General features: G+C 42.9%; 1 protein-coding gene across 1 annotated transcript; it reads left to right on the top strand.

Annotated features, from left to right (window-relative positions):
• The first annotated feature begins 12,575 nt into the window (after window positions 1-12,575).
• Window positions 12,576-14,842, top strand: LOC147640062 (UDP-Glycosyltransferase superfamily protein). The gene has a single exon (XM_086776660.1). The coding sequence runs from the start codon at window positions 12,721-12,723 to the stop codon at window positions 14,290-14,292; it is 1,572 nt and encodes a 523-aa protein (XP_086632786.1). The 5' UTR covers window positions 12,576-12,720; the 3' UTR covers window positions 14,293-14,842.
• Window positions 14,843-23,760: the final 8,918 nt, after the last annotated feature.

The raw sequence follows: 23,760 nt of genomic DNA, 5'->3' as shown, positions 1-23,760 counted from the left end.
CTCTTCACAAAAAGGTCTATGCCTCTAAAGGTATATCCATACCCCAAAACAATCTCCACCTATTGTACTCCACATTACTCTCCACAAAAAGGTATGTGCCTTTAAAGGTATATCCATACTCCACAATAATCTCCACCTCCTCCTCCAAGTATTTGTACTCCACCTTACTCTTCAAATTGTGTTACAATACATCACATTCATCTCACTCTTTCTCATCTCCTCATACAGACACTCGGTTGTCACCCTCACTAGCTTGGCCCCATTAATCCATGTCCAATCCTTCAACCACAACAAGCCTCATTAAAGGCAGTTGAATCCCAGTCCTTCCCAATCTTCTCCAAAGCTTGTCTTGCCACCTGCAAGTCCCTCTGTTGTATCCTAAACTCATCCCTTATCTGCCCCAACTCTTTCCACCCAACTTGGGATCTATCCCAACAATATCTAGTCCATCTTAGCCCCTTATTATTCAATCTTCTGGTTATTCTTACATCCAAATGAGCTAAAGGGGGGGTAAACTTATAAGACCACCATAATCCTAAACTAAACAGGGAATTTCTTGTGGCCCTTGTACATCCTTCCCACTTCATCAATCCCATCACCTCTTTCCAGCTAAGACAGAGGAACTTACAAAAGGGGAGCTCTGAATTCTCAATGGAGCATGAGAGAACAACTTTGCTTTCCAATCCAATCCAATCCACCTCCCCTTGCATTGCACATTGGATTCCTCAATCACCTTTCTTACCATTCTAGACCAAATTTCCTCTTGCAATAAGCATTCAGATAAGCTAGCTGCAACCCTGGCTTTGGCATGAGTGGGCAAGTGCAGAATTCCGAGTCCCAAGCTTTTGGGCAAGATAACTTTCTCCCAAGCCAACCAAGCTAGATATTTCCTTTCATCTCTGCTATTTTTCCAAATAAACATCCTAACTAGAGCCATGATCCTCTTCCATTGACATTTTTTGAAATCAACCACTAGACATAAAAACATGACATTTGCATTCAAAACTGAATTGACAATGGCCACCTTGTCATGAGAGGACACCCTAATTCCTTTCCATTTCTTCATCTTGTCTAAAAACCTCTCAATTGCCCAATTAGCTTCATCTTTACTCGTCACCCCCACTCCAAAAGGAATCCCTAAATGCCTAACAATCTGCCTCTTCCTTATCACCTCAAACCCCCATCTTTCCAAGTCAAAATCATCATCTTCAGTCAGGCTAATAATTCTGGATTTATGAATGGTGCATCTAGATTGAGAAGCATCAGTAAATAATTATACTATCTGTAAAGCATATCTAACATTGTCATTATCAGCCTTCAAGAAAAGTAATGAATCATCTGCAAAGCACTGCACCACCAATTGCTCTCCATTTCTCATTCTCAAACATGTCACCAACACTTTCTCACATGCATCTTTAAGAGCCACTATCAAAGGATGTGATGCAATGGCAAATAGCAAGGGAGCTAGAGGACACCCCTGTCTTATAGATCTATTGACCTCAAACCACCCCACTAGTTTACCATTCAACATTAACTTAGAATGAGCCCGTAGTGAGGGTGTAAATGCTTGTGGCCATTCTACTTCCAAATCCCAACTTCTCCTTAATTTTGGCGAGAAAGGACTAGTGCACCCTGATAAGATTTCTCTAGATCTAATTAGAGGAATACACAATTCTGTCCTATTCTCTGAGCCACTTCTTTACCCATCAAAGCAACAAATATGTTATCATAGATGGACCTCCCTTTAATAAACCCATATTGCCTCTTGGAGATCACCTCAAGTAGAACAAGGTTAATCCTTAGGGAAATGACCTTGGTAGGATGTTATATACCATAGTGAGTAAAGTGATAGGTCTCCAATGATTAAACCTGTGACAAGCTGCTTGCTTAGGTATTAATTTCACAATCCCCTCCTTCAAGTCCTTACCCATCCTCCCTGTGGAAAATGCCTCCTTACATGCTCCCTATGGAAAATGCCTCCTTACATGTGACCCATCCCAGATCTTTTAAGGATGGACACAAAGCAATGAAGAACTCCACAGTCAAACCATCCCACCTTGGAGATTTCACCTTCCCTAGTTTTTGAAGGGTAGTCCAGCATTCTTCCATCTCCACCTCTCCCTCCAATCACTTAGCTCTATCAGTCTCCACCCTCTTATTGATCATGTCTAGCAAGATCCCCTCTGTTGGAAACCTCCTCTGAGGATTGTCTTCCTTTATGCTCAAAGTAGTCCCTAGAAATTCAACCCATTTTTGAGCTATGTGTTTGATATCTCCCCCTTATCTCCCCTATCACCTCCTTTTCCCCTTTCTCCTTAGCCAATCTAAATGTGTTGGAAATTGGGGACCACTTCTCGGGAGGTCACCCATCCCAGTAGTGTTTGCGCCATTGCGTGCTTAACCTCCACCACTCTAATCCCTTCCAAGCCATGAAAATTGGTGGAGGAGGGATGATAATGACCCTAGTCTTCAATTATTTATGTATGATCTCATTATCCCTGGCACTATGCATGTGGTATGTAGAGGGCCATGCCATGACTTTTCAACACCCTCCCTCGATGGCCAGGATGTAGGGTACCCAGAGGATCTGATGACACTTGGCCTCAGAGGTCTGCCTGCTCTCAAAGAGATGTCACCCAGCTATTCTAGCATATGCTTGCCTACCCAGTGATTACTCCGAGCATACCAGCACGACTTAGTGATTCTAGCATATGCGTGCCTACCTAGTGATTACTCCGGGCATACTAGCACAACATAGCCTTCTTAGTCATACACGCATTTGGACTTCGTTCAGCTCCACCGAGAGGAATCAACACTCTAACCACCTCTGTTGACAACATCCCAACATGCCCTCCCTGACTCTGATACCGTGTTAGAAATTGGGGGCCACATCCCAGGAGGTCACCCATCCCAGTAGTGTTCACCCCACTGTGTGCTTAACCTCCACTAATCTAATTCCTTCCAAGCCATGAAAATTGGTGGAGGAGGAATGATAATGGCCCTAGTCTTCTATTATTTATGTATGATCTCATTATCCTTGGCACTATGCATGTGGCATGTAGACGACATGCCATGACTTTCCAACAAAATAGATACCCAGCAAATTTCCTCCTATTATTGAAAGTTCTCCACCTATTCCCCCTTTCCCCTTCCTTGGCCAACCTATCATCTTCTTTCACCAATTGAGCCTGACACGAAGCATATTGGTTGACCTCAGCTTTAGATAGACCGCCCCTCATCCTCTTCCCTTGTAATTGCTCCATTAGCTCACTCAATTCTCTCCTTTCCTATCTCTTCTCTTCTACACTTAGTTTTCCTACTCTCCTGGTAATTCCTGGCAGTTCATTAGCAAACCCTCTCCAGGATCCATCCTTACCTCTCAGTCTTCTAATTGCCTCTTCAATAAGAGTTACAAATAGCTCATCCTTCAATAACAGGTTGTTCACTCTCAGTTTCCTGGTAGGGAATTGTCTTAGGTCATCTTCACTCCATTTAGCCACATGCCACCTCCACTTTAGAGGCATATGATCAGATAGAGTTGAGCAAGGGTCCACTTTAGAGTAGAAGGTATGAGGTACCCATGTGGCTTGATGATTGAAAAAGACTCTATCAATCCTTGATGAGGACCCATAATATTGTAGGCTAAAGTAAACATTCTCAAGTTCAAATCCCCACACACCTAACTCTCTTCCATCAACATGTCCTATCTTACCTCTAAGCCTTTCCCATTTTCTCTTCTCCTAACCCATCAGCACAGTGCTTCTGCCACACCTATCCATTTGTTTCCCTTCCATATTAAAGTCCCCCATGAGGATGGAGGGGCATTGAATATCCAACTTTGCAATCTGTTAGAATTAGGGTTGCAGGAAAGCATACAAAGCTTGGCGAAGAAGAAGCAAGAATGCACACAACACACAGTGTATTAGATTGTGTCAATGTACAAAGATAAGTTAGCCCTAGAATAATGGGCGTATATACAAGCCGAGGGAAAAAACCTCCTAAAGAGGGAAAAAGTACCCCGGCGGTCCTAAGTGTGTTCACACACATCACTGCCTATATATATAGCAACAAACCCTCCCTGGGAGTGATGGTGTGAACGAGAGCTGGCACTCATGTATAGGGAAGTGCCATGCCCGAAGTAGATCAGTCCACAAAGGGGAGTAAGCCCAAAGCTTTGCGAAAAGCTTCAAACTTCTCACAAGGAAGCGCCTTTGTGAAAAGATCAGCGAGGTTGTCCTGTGTTGGCACATATGCCAAGCTGATCTCTCCTGCTGAGAGTCTCTCCCTGACATAGTGATAAAGCACCTCAATGTGCTTTGTGCGAGCATGAAAAACTGGGTTTCTCGCAACTGCCAATGTGCTCTGACTGTCAGTGTAGATAGAGATGGCAGACTCCTGTCCAACACCTAAGTCAGCCACCATAAGCCGTCTGAGCCAACACACTCAACCGTAGTTATGAAAGCTGCCCCCTGTACTCAGCTTCACAACTAGAAGTGGCCATAGTAGGTTGCTTCTTGCTCAACCAAGCTATACATGAGCTACCGAGCATGAAACAAAAACCACTTGTGGACACTCGTGTGTCATAGCAACCAGCCCAATCTGAAAGCATGTAAATCTGGTGGCAACGATCCCCCTTGGGATAAAACAGCCCAAGATGTATGGTGCCACTCAAGTAGGTAGCGAAAGATGCGTTTAACTACCTTCCAATGCTGAGACCCTGGGCTATGCATAAACTTGCTCACCTGTGAGACTGCAAACTGAATGTCCGGCCTCGTAATGCATACATAAATGAGGCAACCATCAGCTCTGTCTAATAGAGTGTGACATCAAAGTGATCTCCAGCATCATGAAGACTCAACTTCAAACCTGTCTCCATTGGAGTAGCAATAGGCTTGCAGTCTTTAAGGCCAAATCTCCACAACAATGTCTCAATATACTTTGTCTGACACAAAGCAATACCTTCATCACACTGCTTAAATTGTATCCCCAAATAATGATGCAAATGCCCCAAATTTGACATCTCAAAAGAGGCATTCAAATCAGCCTTAAAATCAGCAATATGACTCTCATTTGGTCCTGTGAGCAGCATGTCATCGACATAGAGAGCAATGATTAGATGTACATCATCCACACGTTTAACATACAAATTGCTTTCTGTTGGACTATTCTGAAAACCATGTGTAGTCAAATATGCATGTATCTTTTCATACCAAGCTCGTGGAGCTTGCTTTAAACCATACAAAGCCTTTTTCAACCTGCACACTTTGTTTTCCTGCCCTCTTTGAACAAAACCACGAGGCTGCGATACATACACCTCCTCATGCAAATCTCCATTTAAGAACGCAGTCTTTATGTCCAACTGATGTACATTCCAACCATTATGAGCTACCAATGCACAAATGCTACGAATGGTAGTCATACGACAAGTGAGAGCAAAGGTCTCATTAAAATCAATGCCCTTTTCTTGAGCATAATCCTTTGCAACAAGTCTAGCCTTATAGCGATCAACACTGCCATCTGGCTTTCGTTTCAACACCTACTAGTTGAATTTGCCCATTGAAGAGGTTTCACTATCCTCTACACCTAAAGGACTAAAAGGATTAGAGTAAAGAGAAGCTCCATACCCCTCCTTGGATTTGCCAATGGATGATAAACCCTTCCCATCTAGTTTATTATGATTTTTTCTTGCCTCCCCTTTTATTTGTCTAAAGCTACAACCCCTTTTCATTTATCCCTCACTTTAGTCTATCCATGCTATCCAAAACCCCCTCCTAGTTACCACTTTTTCATTTCCTTTACCCTCCTTTTCAATGCTTCCGACCTTATTTTCCCGCACAGATTCATCCTTCTTCCTCTCCTCCCCACCTATTTCCTTATCCTTTGCTATACCACAATTTATGGTGATATGAACAAAACCTTTGCATCTAAAAACAGGCCCCAAGAAATGCCCCAAATATCAGCTTCAACTCCATCTTTCCCAAGTCCACCTCTAATACCTTAGGCGTCTGCTATAGTATTCCATGTTACACAAACCTTATTGAGTGTCTCCCACTATCCTTATTGAGTGTCTCCCACTATCCTCATCTCTCGAGAAAAACACAACCGGCCCGATTGCCTTCTCCAAATCCCCCATCGCTAGCCTCAACCAAGGTGGAAGCCCATGTTCCTCCACCCACACCAGGCATGCCTCTTGAAGGCTTGTTTACATCAAAATCAGGGTCAAACATCATTACATGCACCGACTTCTGTCCCATGAACAACGGGCAACTCCCTCACTCCCTCACTCCCTCTCTTCTCTCTCTCTCCCTCTCCCTCTCTCTTTCTCTCTCTCTCTCTCACAATCTATCTCTCTCTCTCTCTCACACACACGCACACACAATCTCTCTCTCTCTCTCTCTCTCTCTCTCTCTCTCTCTCTCTCTTTACACACACACACACACACACACACACACACAGAGACCCTCTCTCTCTCTCTCTTTCACACACACATAAGCACACCCTAACCCCGTCTCAATCACTCTCCATCTCTCTCTCTCTCTCTCTCTCTCTCTCTCAAGCACACAAACACACACACATCCTCTCTTACTATCTTTTTCCCTCTATATTCTCCTCTCCCTCCCTCTCTCTCTCTCTCTCTCTCTCTCTCACACACACACACACACACACACACACACACACACTCTCTCTCTCTCTCTCTATGACTATCTTTTTCTCTCTCATGCACCTTTTCCAATTCATTTGTCTTCTCTCTCTCTACACATGCACACACACACACACCTTTCTCTCTCTCTCTCAACACACACACACTCTCTCTCTTTATTTACACACACACACACACACACACTCTTTATTTACACACACACATACATAATCTCTCTCTCTCTTATCAAAACACACACAAACACACAAGCCCTAAACCAACCCACCCACCCACACACCCCTTCTCTCTCTCTCTCTCTCTCTCTCTCTCTCTCAACATGTACACACATTTGGAAAAGAGAAAAAATGCACACACATACACCCTAAACCCACCCACCCACACAATCTAAAGCCCTTCTCTCTTTAGATACACACATTCTCTCTCTCTTTCTCTCTTTTACACACATAATATAAACCCCTTCTCTCTTTAGACACACACATTCTCTCTCTCTTTCTCTCTTTTACACGCACAATATAAACCCCTTCTCTCTTTAGACACACACATTCTCTCTATCTCTTTCTCTCTCTTACACACATAGTACTTACTTAGAAAAGAAAAAAACACGCACCCTAAACCCACCCACATCCACATACACCTACACACCTCTCTCTCTCTCTCCACAACACACACATTTTTTCCCTCTCTCAACACATGCATATTTGGAAAAGAAGCGCGCACACACACACACACACACACACACACACACACACACACACACACACACATGCTTCTCATCTATTGTAAAACTCACATGAAATTGGATACCTTTATATATATATATATATATATATATATATATATATATATATATATATATATATATATATATCCTACAAACACACACACACACACACTCACTCACATGTACATTTGTCATTTTGGTAAATCCCTTATTAGTGGTATGAAAGCTTTTATTTTAAATGGGAGGGAATGTCACGATTGTGACGTATGTATGTATCAGATTCTCTCTTCATTGCTGATTCCTGTTGCAAATTCAATTCAATGATTCGGGTCTGGGAAATTTTAGGGTCTGTGACTAAACTGCATTTGATTTAGGCCGAAGAATTGCTAATGTAACTCCTAAACTTATAGCTTAACCCCCGGATTAATTTTAGGAACATTAGTGGAGAGAATGTCATGTGCACATGATACTATCTCTAGCTTCTCTTGCCCAACCAACACTGGGCTGCCTGAGTACCACCATTAAATCCCTTAGAAGAATGGCTTAAATAACACTACAACTATGTACTGACAATAATTCTTGGGTGAATCTCGATTGCTTTCTGAATTTATGCAGAGATCTCCTAATAGGATACGGACATGAATACCAATTGTCTGAACGATATGTGTATAGTTATGGTATTTCTATGGTATATCTGTTGAGATACCTGAATGTTTATACCTTGATAAGTTGTAACAGATAAATTCCATTTGTTTAGCTTTTGCGGATATGATAGGAGATATCTATTGGTTTTTTGGAATTATTGAGAAGCTAGTTGTCTTTCACACTTATAAGAGGAAACAATGATTGATCTCTTTATAGAAGTCACTAGGTAGCCAATTATCTTTCATATTGATCCCTTTACTTTGGGATGATACTATGGCTATCTTAGACATATCAAGGGAGTTGATCCCATCACTGCATAAACCATAGGTTATTTTGGGTGACATCTATAACACGTGGTAGATCCTATGACACCTGCAAGACACACATGGGCTAACTCTTTGTTTGTCTGTTTGGATGGATGCAAGTTACATGATCTATTCTCTCAAAATATCTTTGGCTTTATGCTCTATACCAAAAGTTTCCAAATAATGGAGTCACTGGCTCCACTTACTTGTAACATGATTATTGTACAAATCTATTGTGATATAATCATGTTTAACGTTTTCACTGGTCAACTTGGATAAGGTTCTTGGATTTTTCTGACTGCTAATGTAGAAGACTGAAAACATACACATTCTCTCTCTCTCTCTCTCTCTCTCTCTTAAAACACACACTCACAAACACACACACATTCTCTCTCTCTCTCTCTCTCTCTCTCTCTCTCTCTCTCTCTCTCTCTCTCTCTCTCTCTCTCTCTCTCTCTCTCAAACACACACACACACACACACACACACACACATTGGGGGAAAAAAAGTGTCAAGTAGGATGGCCTTTCACATTGGCCATCCTATATGGCACTTTTTTCCACGTACAATGACCATTCCATCGGCCATCCTACATGGCACTTTTTTTGGGTTATTTTTGGGATTTTTTTCCAAAAAAATGTAACAAGAAAAAGTGCCACAAAGGATGGACAAAATTCATTTTCTTTAAAAAGTGTCATGTTGGATGCCCGATACGTGGCACTTTTTTTTTCCAAATTTTATCACTTCAAATCATCTCTTTCTCTCTTTCTCTCTCTCTCTCTCCACACACACGCACACAGATTCTCTCTCTCTCTCTCTCTCTCTCTCTCATCAACACACAGATACGCACATTCTGTCGTCTCTCTCTCTCTCTCTATACACACACACATTCTCTCTCTCTCTACACACACACACACACACACACACACACACACACATTCTCTATTTCTCTCCCTCTCTCCCCCTGTCTTTCTCTCACACAGAAATTAAAGCTGCAAAAGAGGAGCTAAGCTTGGTCATGAACAATATGCAAGATGATTGTAAAGGTGATGTCATCTCAACAATCAAAGAGAATAAGCTTTAAGAAGAGATATCCACTCATATACGAGTGGGTGGCTTACCTGAAGCATGAGATAGTGTGGGTGTAGCAAAAGAGGGAGAAAAAGGTTTATACATATCTTATAGCGAACTAATGACAAGGAAAGTTAGTAGTGTTTTACCAATTAATATAGGAGCTCCTTGGAAAATTGTGGACAAGGGGAAAATGGCAATTTTGATGTTCTACTCAAAGAGAAACAGTGGCAATTCTACGACAGTCTAGAGAGCTTAAAGATACAAAGTTTTGGATTGCCGAGGAGTTAACTCCCACACAACTCAAAGCCAAGAAAGTAGAACTTGCAAAAGTCCGACAAGCACGTGAGAATGGAAAGTGGGCAATCTACCGTGAAGGGCGAGCCGTGATTGAAGAATTTCATACATAGAAAACCACATAGGATTTTTTCTTCTTCTCTAGCTCGTTGCTTTTTCTTTGTTATTTTGGTTTCACCCAAAGTGGATTGTATTAGTCATGATGTACTTTTGGTCCCATATGCCTTCAAGGAATTTCGAGGAGGTTAATATCACTTTCTTTCTTTCTTTCTATAAATAAACACACACACAAATTCTCTCTCTCTCTCTCTCTCTCTCTCTCTCTCTCTCTCTCAACATATGCGCACTTGAAAAAGAAACACACACACACACACACACTTAAAAAAGAGAGAGAAAAAAGGCACACATGCACACCCTAAATCCATCCACACCCACACCCCTCCCCCCCCTTAACCCACACACACACACATTCTCTCTCCACACATGCACACGCACATTCTCTCTCTCTCTCTCTCTCTCTCTCTCTCTCTCTCTCTCACACACACACACACACACACACACACACACACACACACACACACACACACATTGGGGGGGGGAAGTGCCATGTAGGATGGTCGTTCTCATAAGCCATCCTACGTGGTACTTTTTTTTGCCAAAAAAAGTAAAATTTTTCCTCTCAGTATGGGAAAGTGGATACACAAGCATGAACCAATCTATAGAATTCGTTATTATTAGCAATAAAATAGGGCACACTACCAAGCACATGGAGGCCTTTTGTCATAAACTAGAGAGCAGTTTGTTTACTTTTCTTTGTGTGTGTGTGTGTGTGTGAGAGAGAGAGAGCAACAATGAGAGATTCGTCTCCATACGTATTTTTTAAAAAACCATGGCAAAAATTCAATGTATCCTAGAGCACCATTCACACTACTCTTGAGCACGATGCACCATAATGCCTCTCTCTCTATTGAGTATGATGAACTAGAGAGAGAGAGAGAGAGAGAGAGAGAGAGAGAGAGAGAGAGAGAGAGAGAGAGAGAGAGAGAGAGAGAGAGAGAGAGACTCTTACTGTCTATTGAGGAATATGTTGGGGCTAAATCAAGCCTATGAGACCTATAAAAAGGTGTGGCATGCATAAAGGTGAGTTAGGGAGAAAATGTATCTCGATGGCAAGGTATCTCTACAATCACGTCTCATAGGTCGAGTCAAGCCTATGAGACTGATAAGAAGGCGTGGCATGCATAAAGGGGAGTTAGGGAGAAAGTGTATCTCGATGGTAGGGTATCTCTACAATGAAGGCAAACAAAGTAATGCTTTTTCCCTTCTACGAGAGGAAGGTGTGAATGTTGTGTTCTACCTTCTCAAATAAGTAAGGAAAACATGTGCAAATGGGAGCGTAGGCTGGGCATTCCAAGAGAAGTGTGTTGTTTTGTTTCTCATACATCAAGAGAATAATGTGTGCATATTTGCTCAGGGAATCTAAGCCCCACTCCATTATTCCAATCTCACATCTTAAGTTGTGGGAGCTTAGTCGAAAGGCAATAATGCCACGAATAACAAATTGTGGTACTAGCTCACACATATGAGAGTGTCATACAACCTCTCCCTAAAAAGAAAATAAGCTTATAGGTGAGGATCACCACCATGATTAATGAAGTTACATTTCGACCTTACAAATAAGCTTATAGGTGAGGATCACCACCATGATTAATGAAGTTACATTTCGACCTTACAAATTTAAGGTGTAACATTACCAAATTTTTAGCTCTCACACACCCTACAAATGCTCCCGCATCCATGCTACAACCTTCGTCCTCCGTTTACCTCCTCTTAAGTTACTTGTATGACTGCCAACTACCTCCGTGCTCCCCTTCGGCCACCAACTTCAATTTTCTCCCTTCTCCCAGTCCACTTGTTGAGAATAGTGGCCATGGAAAAGTATGTTAGTTTTGCGTACTCCCACACTGAGAGGGAGAGAAATATGTGTATGACTTGGGGGCTATGCAGGCGAGAGAGAGAGAGAGAGAGAGAGAGAGAGAGAGAGAGAGAGAGAGAGCCGCTTAACGTTGACTTTATTGATCTAGAGAGACCAATCGACGGAGAGACTTGAATCCAAGTGGGTCCATGTCATCCCAAGGGCAATCCCACTAGCCATTTCTACCCCACAATGGGTGGCAGAAAGGTAGTAAGAGTGTCCTCTTTTACACACACACCCGGGAGAGAGAGCCGCTTAACGTTGACTTTATTGATCTAGAGAGACCAATCGACAGAGAGACTTGAACCTAGGTGGGTCCATGTTATCCCAAGGGCAATCCCACTAGCCATTTCTACCCCACAATGGGTGGCAAAAAGGTAGTGAGAGTGTCCACACACACAGAGAGAGAGAGAGAGAGAGAGAGAGAGAGAGAGAGAGAGAGAGAGAGAGAGAGGTTTGAACCCCACAAGCACAAGTTCAAGTCTACCCGTGCTTCTTTGCTTGTTGTGAGAGGGGAGGAAGGGAGACAGAGAGCTTGGGAACCTGTTTGGACCCCTTAGAAGGTGAATGGGGTGGAAGACTCAAGTATTTGTCTAACATGCCAAAAAAAGAGAGAATAAATTGACATGAAGATTCCTGAATAACCAGATAGATCATAAACAACTAGGTGCCTTGCCTAATCCGAAAGTACTCTTGTGGTTTCTTTTTTACTTTTAATTTAATTTTAAGGCTCTTTTTCAAAAAAAAAGAATTAATTGACATCCCTTGGGAAATTTGGAGAACACCATCAAATACCTTTGAAATAACTGGAATATTCGTATTTAATTAGAAGGTCCCTAATTTCAACCAGCTGACAGCGATGAGAATAAATATTTGAAGGTTTGGCAATTCCACCGCATTTGTTGCCAACAAGGAAGGCCGTGCCGTTGATTGTGTGATCCGACCTGGGGTGTAGCAAGAAAGAGGGGGCATTAGTGTTTTTGCCACAACGGCAAAACTTTCTTCGTTGCCTGTCTCGCTCATTTTTCTGATCGATCTCTACGCCATGGCAATCGTGGAAGAGGGCACAAATGGAGCTCCTCTGGCCCACCATCAACGCGGACGCAGGGGAGGAGGAGGAGCTGCTGCACCTGTTGCCTGCTCATCATCTATACCCATGCCTTCCCTCCATCTCACCCTCCTGCTGGCCCTGGTTTCTCTCGTGTGCGCCTTACCTATCTTCCTCCACCTGCGTGGCTTCCTCTCCTCCTCCTCTTGCCTGGTGCAGCAACCATCCCTGTCCCATTCTTTTGCACAATCATCTGCATTCCGTGGTGATTTGCGCCTCTTGCCCTTCTCTTGGAACCTCTTGTCCTTTTCCTCAGCAGTCCCTCCCCCTGTCCTGCTCCATATCGCTCTCTTTGTTAAGAAGTGGCCGTTCACCTCGTCCGCCGGCGGCTTGGAGCGCCACGCCCTCACGCTCCACCGACAGCTCGCCGACCGCGGCCACACGGTCCATGTCTTCACAACCGACGGCGTGGCCACCGAACTTCAGGAGTCCGAGGACAGGGGGCTGCATTTCCATATTTATCCACCCAATGCGAAGGGGAATTTCGATTCTACACGCGCCTGGGGTAGGTTTCTGGGCCTCAACTTCAGCAGGCCTTTCGACATCGTACACAGCGAGAGCGTGGCGCTGCCCGCGCGCCTGGCTAGGGGTCTGGCCACAGTGGCGGTGGTGTCGTGGCACGGCATCGCCTACGAGATCATTCACTCCGACATTGTGCGGGACCTCAACCGCGAGCCGGGCGAGGTCCGGCCCCCCGATCTGCAGAAAGCGCTGTCGGAGCGTATGTTTAGGGTCGTGGAGGAGGTGAAGTTCTTCCCGAGCTACGCACACCACGTGGCCACGAGCGACTACGTTGGCGAAGTCCTCCAGACCATCTACCAGATCCCGCCCGAAAACGTCCACGTCATCCTCAACGGCGTGGATGAGCAGCGCTTCCGCCCAAACAAGGCTGCAGGCGCCAAGTTCCGGGCCGCGTGGGGAGTTCCCACGGGCGCCAATTCTCTGGTGCTGGGCGCCGCTGGGCGCCTCGTGAAGGACAAGGGCTACCCGCTCCTCTTTGAAGCGTTTTCCCAGATATTGATGGAGCAGCCCCACACCTACCTTCTCATTGCCGGTGATGGGCCCTGGGCCGTCCGCTTCAAAGGCTTGGCCTCCGGCAATGTCTTCGTCCTGGGCGCTCTTTCCGCCACCCAACTCGCCGATTTCTACAACGCCATCGACATCTTCGTCAATCCCACTCTCCGATCCCAGGGCCTGGACCACACTCTGCTGGAGGCCATGCTCTGCGGCAAGCCGCTGCTGGCCACCCATTTCTCCAGCATCACAAGATCCATCATTGTTAACAAGGACGTGGGATACACCTTCTCTCCCAACACCCCTTCTCTCCTATCAGCCCTTAGGCTGGTCATTCAGGACGGTATGCAGGCTTTGGAGCAGAAGGGCCGCTTGTGCTTTGAGAGAGCTTCCCTTTTGTTCACTGCCACCAAAATGGCTTCAGCTTACGAGAGGCTTTTCCTCTGCATCAAGGAAAGCAGCCTTTGCATGTATCCATCGCAGTCCGATATTTGATGCGAATCACCCCAATTTCGAACCGGAACGTCCCTACATACAGGTAACTAACTGCTGCTGCTCATGAAAGCTGTTGTCCCCATACACTGCATATAGCCCGATGGTCCAAGTTGCCATTGTCAACTGAACATGATGATCGATGGGGAATTTTCCTGTCCACGCTTTGATGCTTCCCCGCTCACAACAGGGAGTCTGTAGTGCTGAGGCCCTCAAGGCTGCCCTATAGGTTTGGCCCAGGCTGTAATTATCTTTTTTTAATGCATCCTTTAATACTGTCCAAAGACTTAATAATACAATGAAGTCTAGTCTCTCAAGATCTTGGTTATTCCAAGTGATCTCTATCTTTATTTTCAAATGCTCTCCAAGAGAATACTTTCATTGGGGTCCCATACCACCGGTGGTGCAACCAGCCGTTTAGGCTTTAGAGAAGTTTAGACCACTGTAAGCATATGAGGCCCTCAAGACTATTATGTAGGATTGACCAATGCTGTAATTACCTTTTTCTGTGTGAGAATCCTTTGTCAGTATCCAAAGACTTATCAATACAAGTAAGCCCAATTCCTTGAGATCTAGGTGATTGCAAGTCATGTTGATCTTTGCCTCCAAATGCTCCACAAGAGGATAATTTTTTGAAATTGTAGTAGATCAAATAGAGTTGTAAAAAACATTAAAAAAGCAGGCCATGTTGAATTCTATGTCTATAAAAAGTTTAGTGTCACAACCTAATAACTATAAAGCAAGCCACAACCAGTATTACTAGAGAAATGCTCTTTGAATAAATCCATATTGTCAAGCTCTACACAAGTGCAATAAGCCTTTTGCACCTCGTTGAAAGAGTCCAAATCATGGTCTTGTGGAACATAAAAAGTGACTAAATCTACATCATTCATATCCAAGAGAAGCACCTCGTTTATGAATTTAGCCAGCTGAATCAAAAGGGAAGCTTCATCCCATTATTTGCCTCAAGCTTGAGGACAATTTATGAACGTATGGGTGGTGTCTTTGTCTCATCCACATGAGAGACATGTATGGCTTGATATTCTTGCTAGAGTGCTAGGCAAAGCCAATTTATGGCATTAATAGCCAAGTGACCTTCTTAGAGTCGCCTTCCCACTCTACATAATTAGGGTTCTCCCTGCTTTGAAGAGCCATTAACATACGATATTCTAATGTTCGGTTTATGAAGTCTCTATGTGATAGGGAGAGGAATGTCCTTGAACTTGGAGGAGTTAGTCATTTATGAAATTCATTGACAATGAATCCAAGGTAGTGAAATTGATCCACCAACCACAAGTCACCTTACTTCTTAAATAGCCTTTTTGCAACCATGACAAGGCGACTTGCAATGTGAAGAGATATGAGAACTAGGGTTTGCCTGACTGTACGGTCACCTAGTTCCCAGGCCCTGTTGTTTTCCCTTATGGCAAAACCAGGGGGTCCGTCTCTCGGGCACCCCCAAACCAGGCTCGAAGCACTCCCCCCGAGCTCCTCTCCAGTCAGAAAGCACCTCGCCCCAGAATATGCCTTCAGCACAGGACATGCATGCTCCAGGCGCTTCGTTTCATGCGGCAACATCATTGAAAGACATGCAGTGGTACTCTGCAGCTGAAGGAGCGAATTCATGCAAACTCCTCCCCCTCTACATGGCCTCCATGTGGCCTCGTCTCTTGGAATAGATAACTTCACTTTTGGCCACTTCCAACCTGACCCGTAGATTGAATTTCGCTCAACTCTCAACCCAAAATATGGCTTCTATTGGGATTACTCCCAAGGTGGAAGTAGAGTCGGAGACGGAGGAGCCGTCGGGGTCATCGTTGCGGAGCGCAGAAACGGAGACATTGGACATGAACGAGATTCGACAAATCAACGAGGCCCTCTCTAGAGTTAACAAAGGCAAGGTGTTAAGACTCCAGCCAAGAACGACAAAGCAAGAGGCGACTGTCATGATAGAAGCAAAGATAAGCAATATGGACCTGGTAAGTCTATTCCTGTTTCATTACCTGAAAATCTGGTCAATGAATGGAGTTCATCTTACTAGGCACGGGCAGTAGTGGGTCTTTGTTTTGGCTCTCGTCCACCAATAGAATTTCTCCGTACATGGATCAGAAATAACTGGACAATAAGGGGGTGGGAATTCGAGAAAACCTAATTTCTTCCCAATAATTATTATTGTTTCCTTTTTAGAAACGAGTACATGGCTCTCAATGTACCTGGTGCAGCGCAGTGGATGATTAGAAACTCTCCTTTATCTATCTTTAAATGGTCTTCAGATTTCTCTCCCTTGGGTCCCAAACCCTCCATAGTCCCTATTTGGGTAGAGCTCCCGAATTTGCTGCTGCACCTTTATCCATTGCTAAAGCTTAGTGTCAACTGCTTCTAGGAATAAGACCTATAGATGACCTCAACCCTAGGTGGCATGCCCAGACCTTGATTGAGATAGATATTACTCAAGAACTTCCAGTGAGTTTAAACATGGCAGTTAGGATTGAAGCCTAGCATTATATGCCTTCACATGAAATCAAGGTAGTGGAGATCTACTATAGAAAAATCTTATGATAATCTCCAAGAGCCATCGATGGTTTGTGATAGACCATAAGCAGGGCAGTGGAAGCACAATCATGGGTATATGCATTAAAGAGGTCAACATTGACCCTAAACACAGATGGATTGCTGTAAGAATTGACACATGTGAAGATGTATTTAGTGTTGTATTAGTGTATGCCTTGGGCCCTACAGGGTCCAGACCGGAGCTATGGACATCCTTAATGGGAATTCAGCCACCAGTTCTCCTCCTAGGAGACTTTAACATGGTGGAAGCTTATAGAGACATATACAAAAAAATGGGACACACTATCACAGGTTAGGAAAAGAAAAGTTAGGAAGAATGCAAACTGTTCCACTCCCTTCACGATATGTCATCCTCCAACGACTTCACTTAGAGCAATGGAAGATCAGATCTACTGACAAGGAAGGCTCGACTTGATAGATGCTATATATCAGATGCCCTTAGTCAGAAATATCTGAGCTCATCAGTAAAAGTCATGAAGAATATTGTTCTTTCAGATCACTACCCTATTATTGCATCTATTAAATCAACGGGGTAAGGATGAAATCTGGATGGTTTCACACCAACCCTAAACTGTTCCAGTTGCCTTTAGTTTAGCAAGGAATTGAACAAATATGGGAGAAGTCCTTCTCTTCCATTCGTTCCCCCGCTAGAGCCTGGACTCAATCAGTGAGGGAAACTCAAAACTTCCTAGTTTTTGTAAAAAAAGAGGTGACCAAAGCCCGTGCCTATAAACGGAACAGCAAATACTCCCATCTTAGGGAGCTTGAGAGCATGATGGCCACTTCTTAGGATGATATGAGTGGTGAAATCAATGTTCTTAGAGAGGAGATGAAAAAGGAGGAAATAATTCAAAGCCAAGGTCTGAAACTCTTCATTAGGGAGTGGTGGGCCAGAAAAATGGACAGGCCTTCCAAAGAGATGTTTAGAATTCTTAAGAAGAAAGCAGACAAAGACTTTTGTCCGTTCTTTAAAACCCCGTAGGGATAGCTGGCAAATTCTATAGAAGAGAACATGAACATAGCAAAAGACCACTTCTTGAATATCTTCAGTATGCCTTTAGAGAAAAATGCAAAGAAAGACATGACCGGAATGATGATTGCCAATTGTAAATAGAAAACGATCCCTAGCTCCATAGCTTCAACTCTGGAAGCTGACATCACTGAGATAGAAATTGCAGAGGCAATAGACAGTCTCAAGAATGGAAAAAGTCCAGGCATAGATGGGCTCCTTGTTGCTGAATTCTTTAAACAGTTCAAACAGGTGCTTATCCCCCCTCTTCTTCGGGTGTGTGACAAGAGAGTGTTGACTACGGAGCTCTCCCAATTTCCCTGAATGAAGGGATTATCAAATTAATTCACAAAAGGGGAGCAAAAGAAGACCTGTCCAATTGGAGAGACCGATTTCCATGTTGCTTACTGCATACAAGATCTTTGCTAAAGTGCTGGCACGAAGGCTTAGTGATAAGCTAAAAATGTGGGTCACACAAAGGGTTTATAAAGGGTCGCTTTGCCATTATTGCATTATGGGAAGGGATAGAGCAAGCCTAGGAATCTAACCAAGATTTCATTTTCTTCAAAATTGATTTTAATAAAGCCTATGATAGATTGGAGTGGGATTTCATCCTCCAATCCTTAGAGGATATGGGACTAGGTCCTCGGTTTATTCAAAAGGTAGCAACCTTATTTGGAAATGCTAGAGCTAGAGTAGTGATTAATGGCAAACTTTCCTCACCTTTCGAGCTGAATAAATTTGTAAGACAGGGATGCCCTCTAGCTCCTCTCCGCTTTGCAATTGTGGCTGATGCTTTGGGATGGCTTGTTCAAGATGCAATGCAGAAAGGGAAAATGAAAGGTATTGAACTTCCTCACAACAAAGGACAAATGTGCCTATAGTTGTTTGCAGATGACATAATGGATTGATTCATAACGATGACAAATCTATCAAAACCTTTTGGAAATGCCTTCACATTTTTTGCATGGGCTCTGGGTCCAAAATTAATCATCAAAAAATTGGAATCAAAACGATGATTAATGACCCGCCCCATAGTGGATTGTTCAGCTGGGGTATCAAATCTTAGAAGAGGGTCATATATTTCGTTTGCTGGGTATCCCAATGGGCTTCGGAGTCACATTGAAATAACGCTGGTGGCAGTGGATTATGGTGGATAAAGTTAATTTAGCAGTAAGATGCCTGGTTCTCAAGCATCTCCTTATACCTTCAACTATTTACTTCCTATCATGTTGGATGTCGTCCAAGAGCAATATCAAAGAGCTACAGTCTTTATACAGAAACTTCCTGTGGTTAGGAGATGCAAACATGCACAAAATCCCTAAGGTGGCTTGGTACTACTGTACACAACCTAAGTAGAAAGGAGGACTTGGGCTCCCAAATATAGAAGACCTTGCCACTCGTCTAGCAGCCAAATGGATTATCAGAAGCCTCTCCCATCCAAACTCGGATTGGTCTTTACTTATCCATAGGAACTTAGGTGGTCATAGGATGATGGAACGTCCACAATGGAGAAATATTCAATTTGTGCCTCTATTCTTTAGTAAAATTATTATCAAACCCTCTGGATCAGAGTTGGCAAGAAGTTTCTGGTCCTCATGGAATAAAGTAAAAGGTGTTCTAAGCATGTCAAAGAAAATCAGGCTGGCTTCTTTGGAAAGGATTCTATTTGGTTCTCCATCTTTCTACAGAATAGTGTGGATAATGACAGTTTGAAGAAAGCCCACAAACTTTCAAAAAAGGGAATACAATGCTGGGAGGATATTTGGGATTTCACAACTCAAACGTGGTTTACTATGCAAAAATAGACTAATGTTGATGTATAGAATTAACAGAGAGGACTTATTGTTCATTCAATCCAAAATAAGCCAATGGGATCCCAATAAAGCAAGGCTCATATAGTGCAGAAACGCCCTCTCCCTAGATGCACTTAAATGGGGACATTCCAGCGCGCTGCTACCCATCTCCCTGCCCTTCCAAGGAATGCTTTTGCATATGAGACTAAACTTTAAATGAAACATCCTCTGGGTTAGGAAATAGTGGGAATTCCGCTTTTCCAAAATCTGGTCTAAATTTATACTCCCAAAAAATTAATTCTACTTTGGCTCATCATGCATAAAGTCATATGGACATGCTCTCGAGCCAAAAAACTGGGAATTGGTGATGGATTATGCCCACGGTGCAGAAAAGAAGAAGAAAGCATCCTTCATTTGTTTATCTCTTGCCATTATAATAAAAGTTTTTGGATCTGATTGACCAATGCCTCTCCCTGGTCCATGCAACTCAGCTAACCTGGAAGCAAATTCTTCTTGGTGATTTTACTGGATACTCATCAAGGATATGGAATGTTATTAGAGCTGAATATCTGTGGTGTGTGTAGAACATGAGGAACTATGCACACTGTTTCAAAATGTAGTATCATGCAATTGCCTTGGCCTGAGGAGTGCTTTGTTTGTGCAAATGAAGATGATTTTAAAAGCGAACAGAACTATTCGCTAAGCCCAGAAGTCAAGGATAGAAGTCAAAGATACTTACAGTCAATGAAGCATGAGAAGAATATGAAGAAAAAATCAATGCTATCAAAGCTAACTGGGCTAACCAGGATCAGGAGTGGAATGAAGTAGGCCACCAAGTGACCGTCGAGGAAGAAGAGTTAGCACAAGCCATTTTGGCTTTAACTGACTTAAAAAATTCTATCTAGGAACTGAGTTAAGCTTCTCTAAAAAGCTTGATGTATATGGCATGATAGTTTTTCTCTGAATAACACTATAACCACCGTTCTGATTTTTTTTTAAAATGTGAAGAGGTAGCTTAGAACCATATGAATTTAGCCAAATTGGGTGTGTGCCCTTTCAATCTGATGATCTAAAATTCCTTCGCATGAGATAGGGCCAACACATGAGAAAGAAGTCAAGGACATTATAAAAGCTTGTATTGGAAGGGCCATTCCAAAGGAATTTTTGTGAATGGTTTAGCTTGATCACATTAATGATTACACAAATGTATGTAAATGACTATTTGAGAGAAAAAGCCCGATTTGAGTGCCCAACAATCTGGATACTTCCCCTTTGTTTAATGGCTTGATATTCATGAGAATCAAGAAAAGGGAATACAGGCTTCCAAAAGAATGTAACGCAGAGTTTTCTTGTGGTTGCTCTAATGCAAGGCAGAAGGTATCTAAACAATTCTAGAACTTAGTAATTATTGTTGGAAAATAATGGCTTGATAAGCCACTTTATTTTAGGAAAGTGGCCAAAATCCACTTATGTGACGAGTATACAGAGGAGTTTTTAGAGAGAAAGTGCAGGATGTCAAGGTGCATCACATGGATCCGCAAGATCAAATCTTCCCTGCAAAGAATCCCAAGCTCCAACTATGATTCTTCTTGATCCCATAATTTATCAGTCACTGCCTCCATCCCCCATAACTACCACTCTGCATAAATGGAGAAAGGGTCAATTGTGCCTTAATCCCTCGCCCATCCGAAATTTCATCCCGACTTGCAGCATCCGAAAGTTGTAATTCCAAGAATGACACCAGATGTTGCTCCGAATCAATATATATATATATATATATATATATCAAATTTGCAAAATGCCGCCCTTAAGCGTCCAACCTCCAACCCCACTTCATTTTTATTCCAAACTCATCTAGTCTGTACGAAACACACCAGCTTAAGGTTCCACTTACTTGTGTGCTCACCAAAGACCGGTCTTACCATGGTAGAGGCTCATCCCCAACCATCTCACGGTTGTCAATGGTACCTGTCAGGACTATGATGTCAAGACTATGGTCCTACGGAAGTCGAGCCCTAGCATAAGTTAATAGCTTTCGGAGTCTCGAGAGTATTATTAGTGCTAGCGGGGTTCGACTTCCGTAGGACCATAGTCCTGACAGTACCCCCCACAGTGGCCTAACCACTAGCTGGAATCCGTGGGGGAAACCCCAGTCCCAAGGTAGAGCTCCACAACTCGAACTACTCACAAATGAGCCATAATCCCAACTTTACAGCCTCATACTGCTATAAGAACAGCCCGACCAACCTCTAATGCTAGCCACATTTTGTCCACACAACGTGGGACATAACATTCTTCCCCTCCTAATGAGAGGAAGACTGGGAGAGTCTAGATACTTGCCTTGAAGTGAAGCAACATTCTCCCAAGTGTTGTCTTCATCAGAACAATCTCTCCATGTAATCAACCACGCGAGAATAATCTGATTCCTAAGGGTACGGTCCCTCTACGATCCATAATGGCCACTAGTTCCTGGGGAACAAAGATAGATAGATCCTCCAGTCTCGTGAGCTCCTACTAGTTAGAAACTAAGTTATCTTTTGCACCCAACACCTCTTTCAATATACTAACATGAAAGATAGGATGGGCACGTTTCACTATGTCCAAGGTATGTCAACTTTTGTTTGAAGAAGTCACGTTTGTTTTCTTTAGCAACCAGAACTTCTTTTCTAAGAATATCTAACACAATTCTCAGATGATGAGCATGTTTCTCAAGGGTCTTACTTTCTATACATGATGATATCATCTAAAAAAACAATCATAAACTTTTCTAGATATGGACAAAATAAACCATTCATCATCGGTTTTCCACCCAAATTGTTGGTGCATTCGTAAGTCCGAATGGTAAAACCAAGAACTTATAATGACCATATCTAGTCCTAAATCCAGTCTTAAAGACATCATTCTCAAATATCCTAATATAATGAAACTCTCTTTAGATTAATCTTCGTGAAGTATTGCACTCCACAAAGCCGATCAATAAGGTTAAGATATTTATTCTTATCAGTAAACTTTTTAAGACTTGTAATCAACACACATTCTATTGGTCTTATCTTTTTTGTCCACTAAAAAAACATGTGCACCTCCCATGGCGACTTATTACTAGGTCTTACATGGCGCCCCACAGAGGTATTCCTCAAGTTATCTAGCAATTTCATCCTCCTCAATCTAGCTTAACCTATAATACCGGTAGCTGAGCCCCACGTAATAGCTCTCTTATGGTCTACGCCACTTCTCGAGAGGTAGTTATTTTGGAAACACGTTTGAAAACTCAATATAATCTCTTGAAAGTTTTTCCTCAGGAGAATCTACTCTCCGAAGGTCCACTCCTTTTGAGCCTTCTAGGCCTTATTTGTGACATTTAAAATATGCCCCCTTGTGTGCATTAGGGGTCACTGTAGAATCAGATCGAGGTATATTACCAAGAGGCTTCAATTTAGATTGAGATAGATGAGGCCTAACCAGAAGACTACTTGGTAGGACTCGAAGAGGCTACCACTTGGCTTCGCAAAGCTACAGTTGTATCGTCATAGATACATGCAAAATGCAATGTATCCTCAAAGGAATTGATTACATTATGTCTTACCTTATTTTGATAATCATGAGGTAAAGCCTGAAGAAAGAACATACAGACGTAACGATCTGGAAGATCCGAGCACTTAGCAATAAGCTCTTGAAACTCTTGAATGAAAGCCTCAAAGGCCTCCAACTGTATCTTCTAAAGTTAATAAAATCCACAATTTCATCAATTTCTCTGACAAAAATCTCCAAGGACACAGTCTTGAAGTTTTCCCAAGTCCTAGGAGTCGTGAGTTTTGACTTGCGATCTTGCCACCAAGAGAAGGCACGACTTCTTAAAAACATTTTTATCGCCATTATTTTATGCTCCTCTACGCAATGAACAATGGAGAAATGTGTCTCCCAACAATGAATCACCCAAGCTTTGACAAAGTCTAGATGATGCTCTTTCTTCTCCCTATAAAATAGGTTTAGAGTAAAAGAAGGATACATCCCAAAACTACCCGATGGCCCAACCAATGGGACGATTCATCATTGTTCATGTTGTGCTACTCGAGTTTGTAGATCGTGAGCTTGTAA

The sequence above is a fragment of the Cibotium barometz genome, chromosome 3 (genome assembly GCF_041138505.1).
Source record: "Cibotium barometz isolate CiBa-2024 chromosome 3, ASM4113850v1, whole genome shotgun sequence".
NCBI lineage: Eukaryota > Viridiplantae > Streptophyta > Polypodiopsida > Cyatheales > Cibotiaceae > Cibotium > Cibotium barometz.
This window is presented reverse-complemented; position numbering and strand designations above follow the sequence as displayed.

What these genes read in the sequence shown, in the direction of transcription:
- LOC147640062 (XM_086776660.1), top strand. Translation starts at nt 12,721, where the DNA reads ATGGCAATCGTGGAAGAGGGCACAAATGGAGCTCCTCTGGCCCACCAT.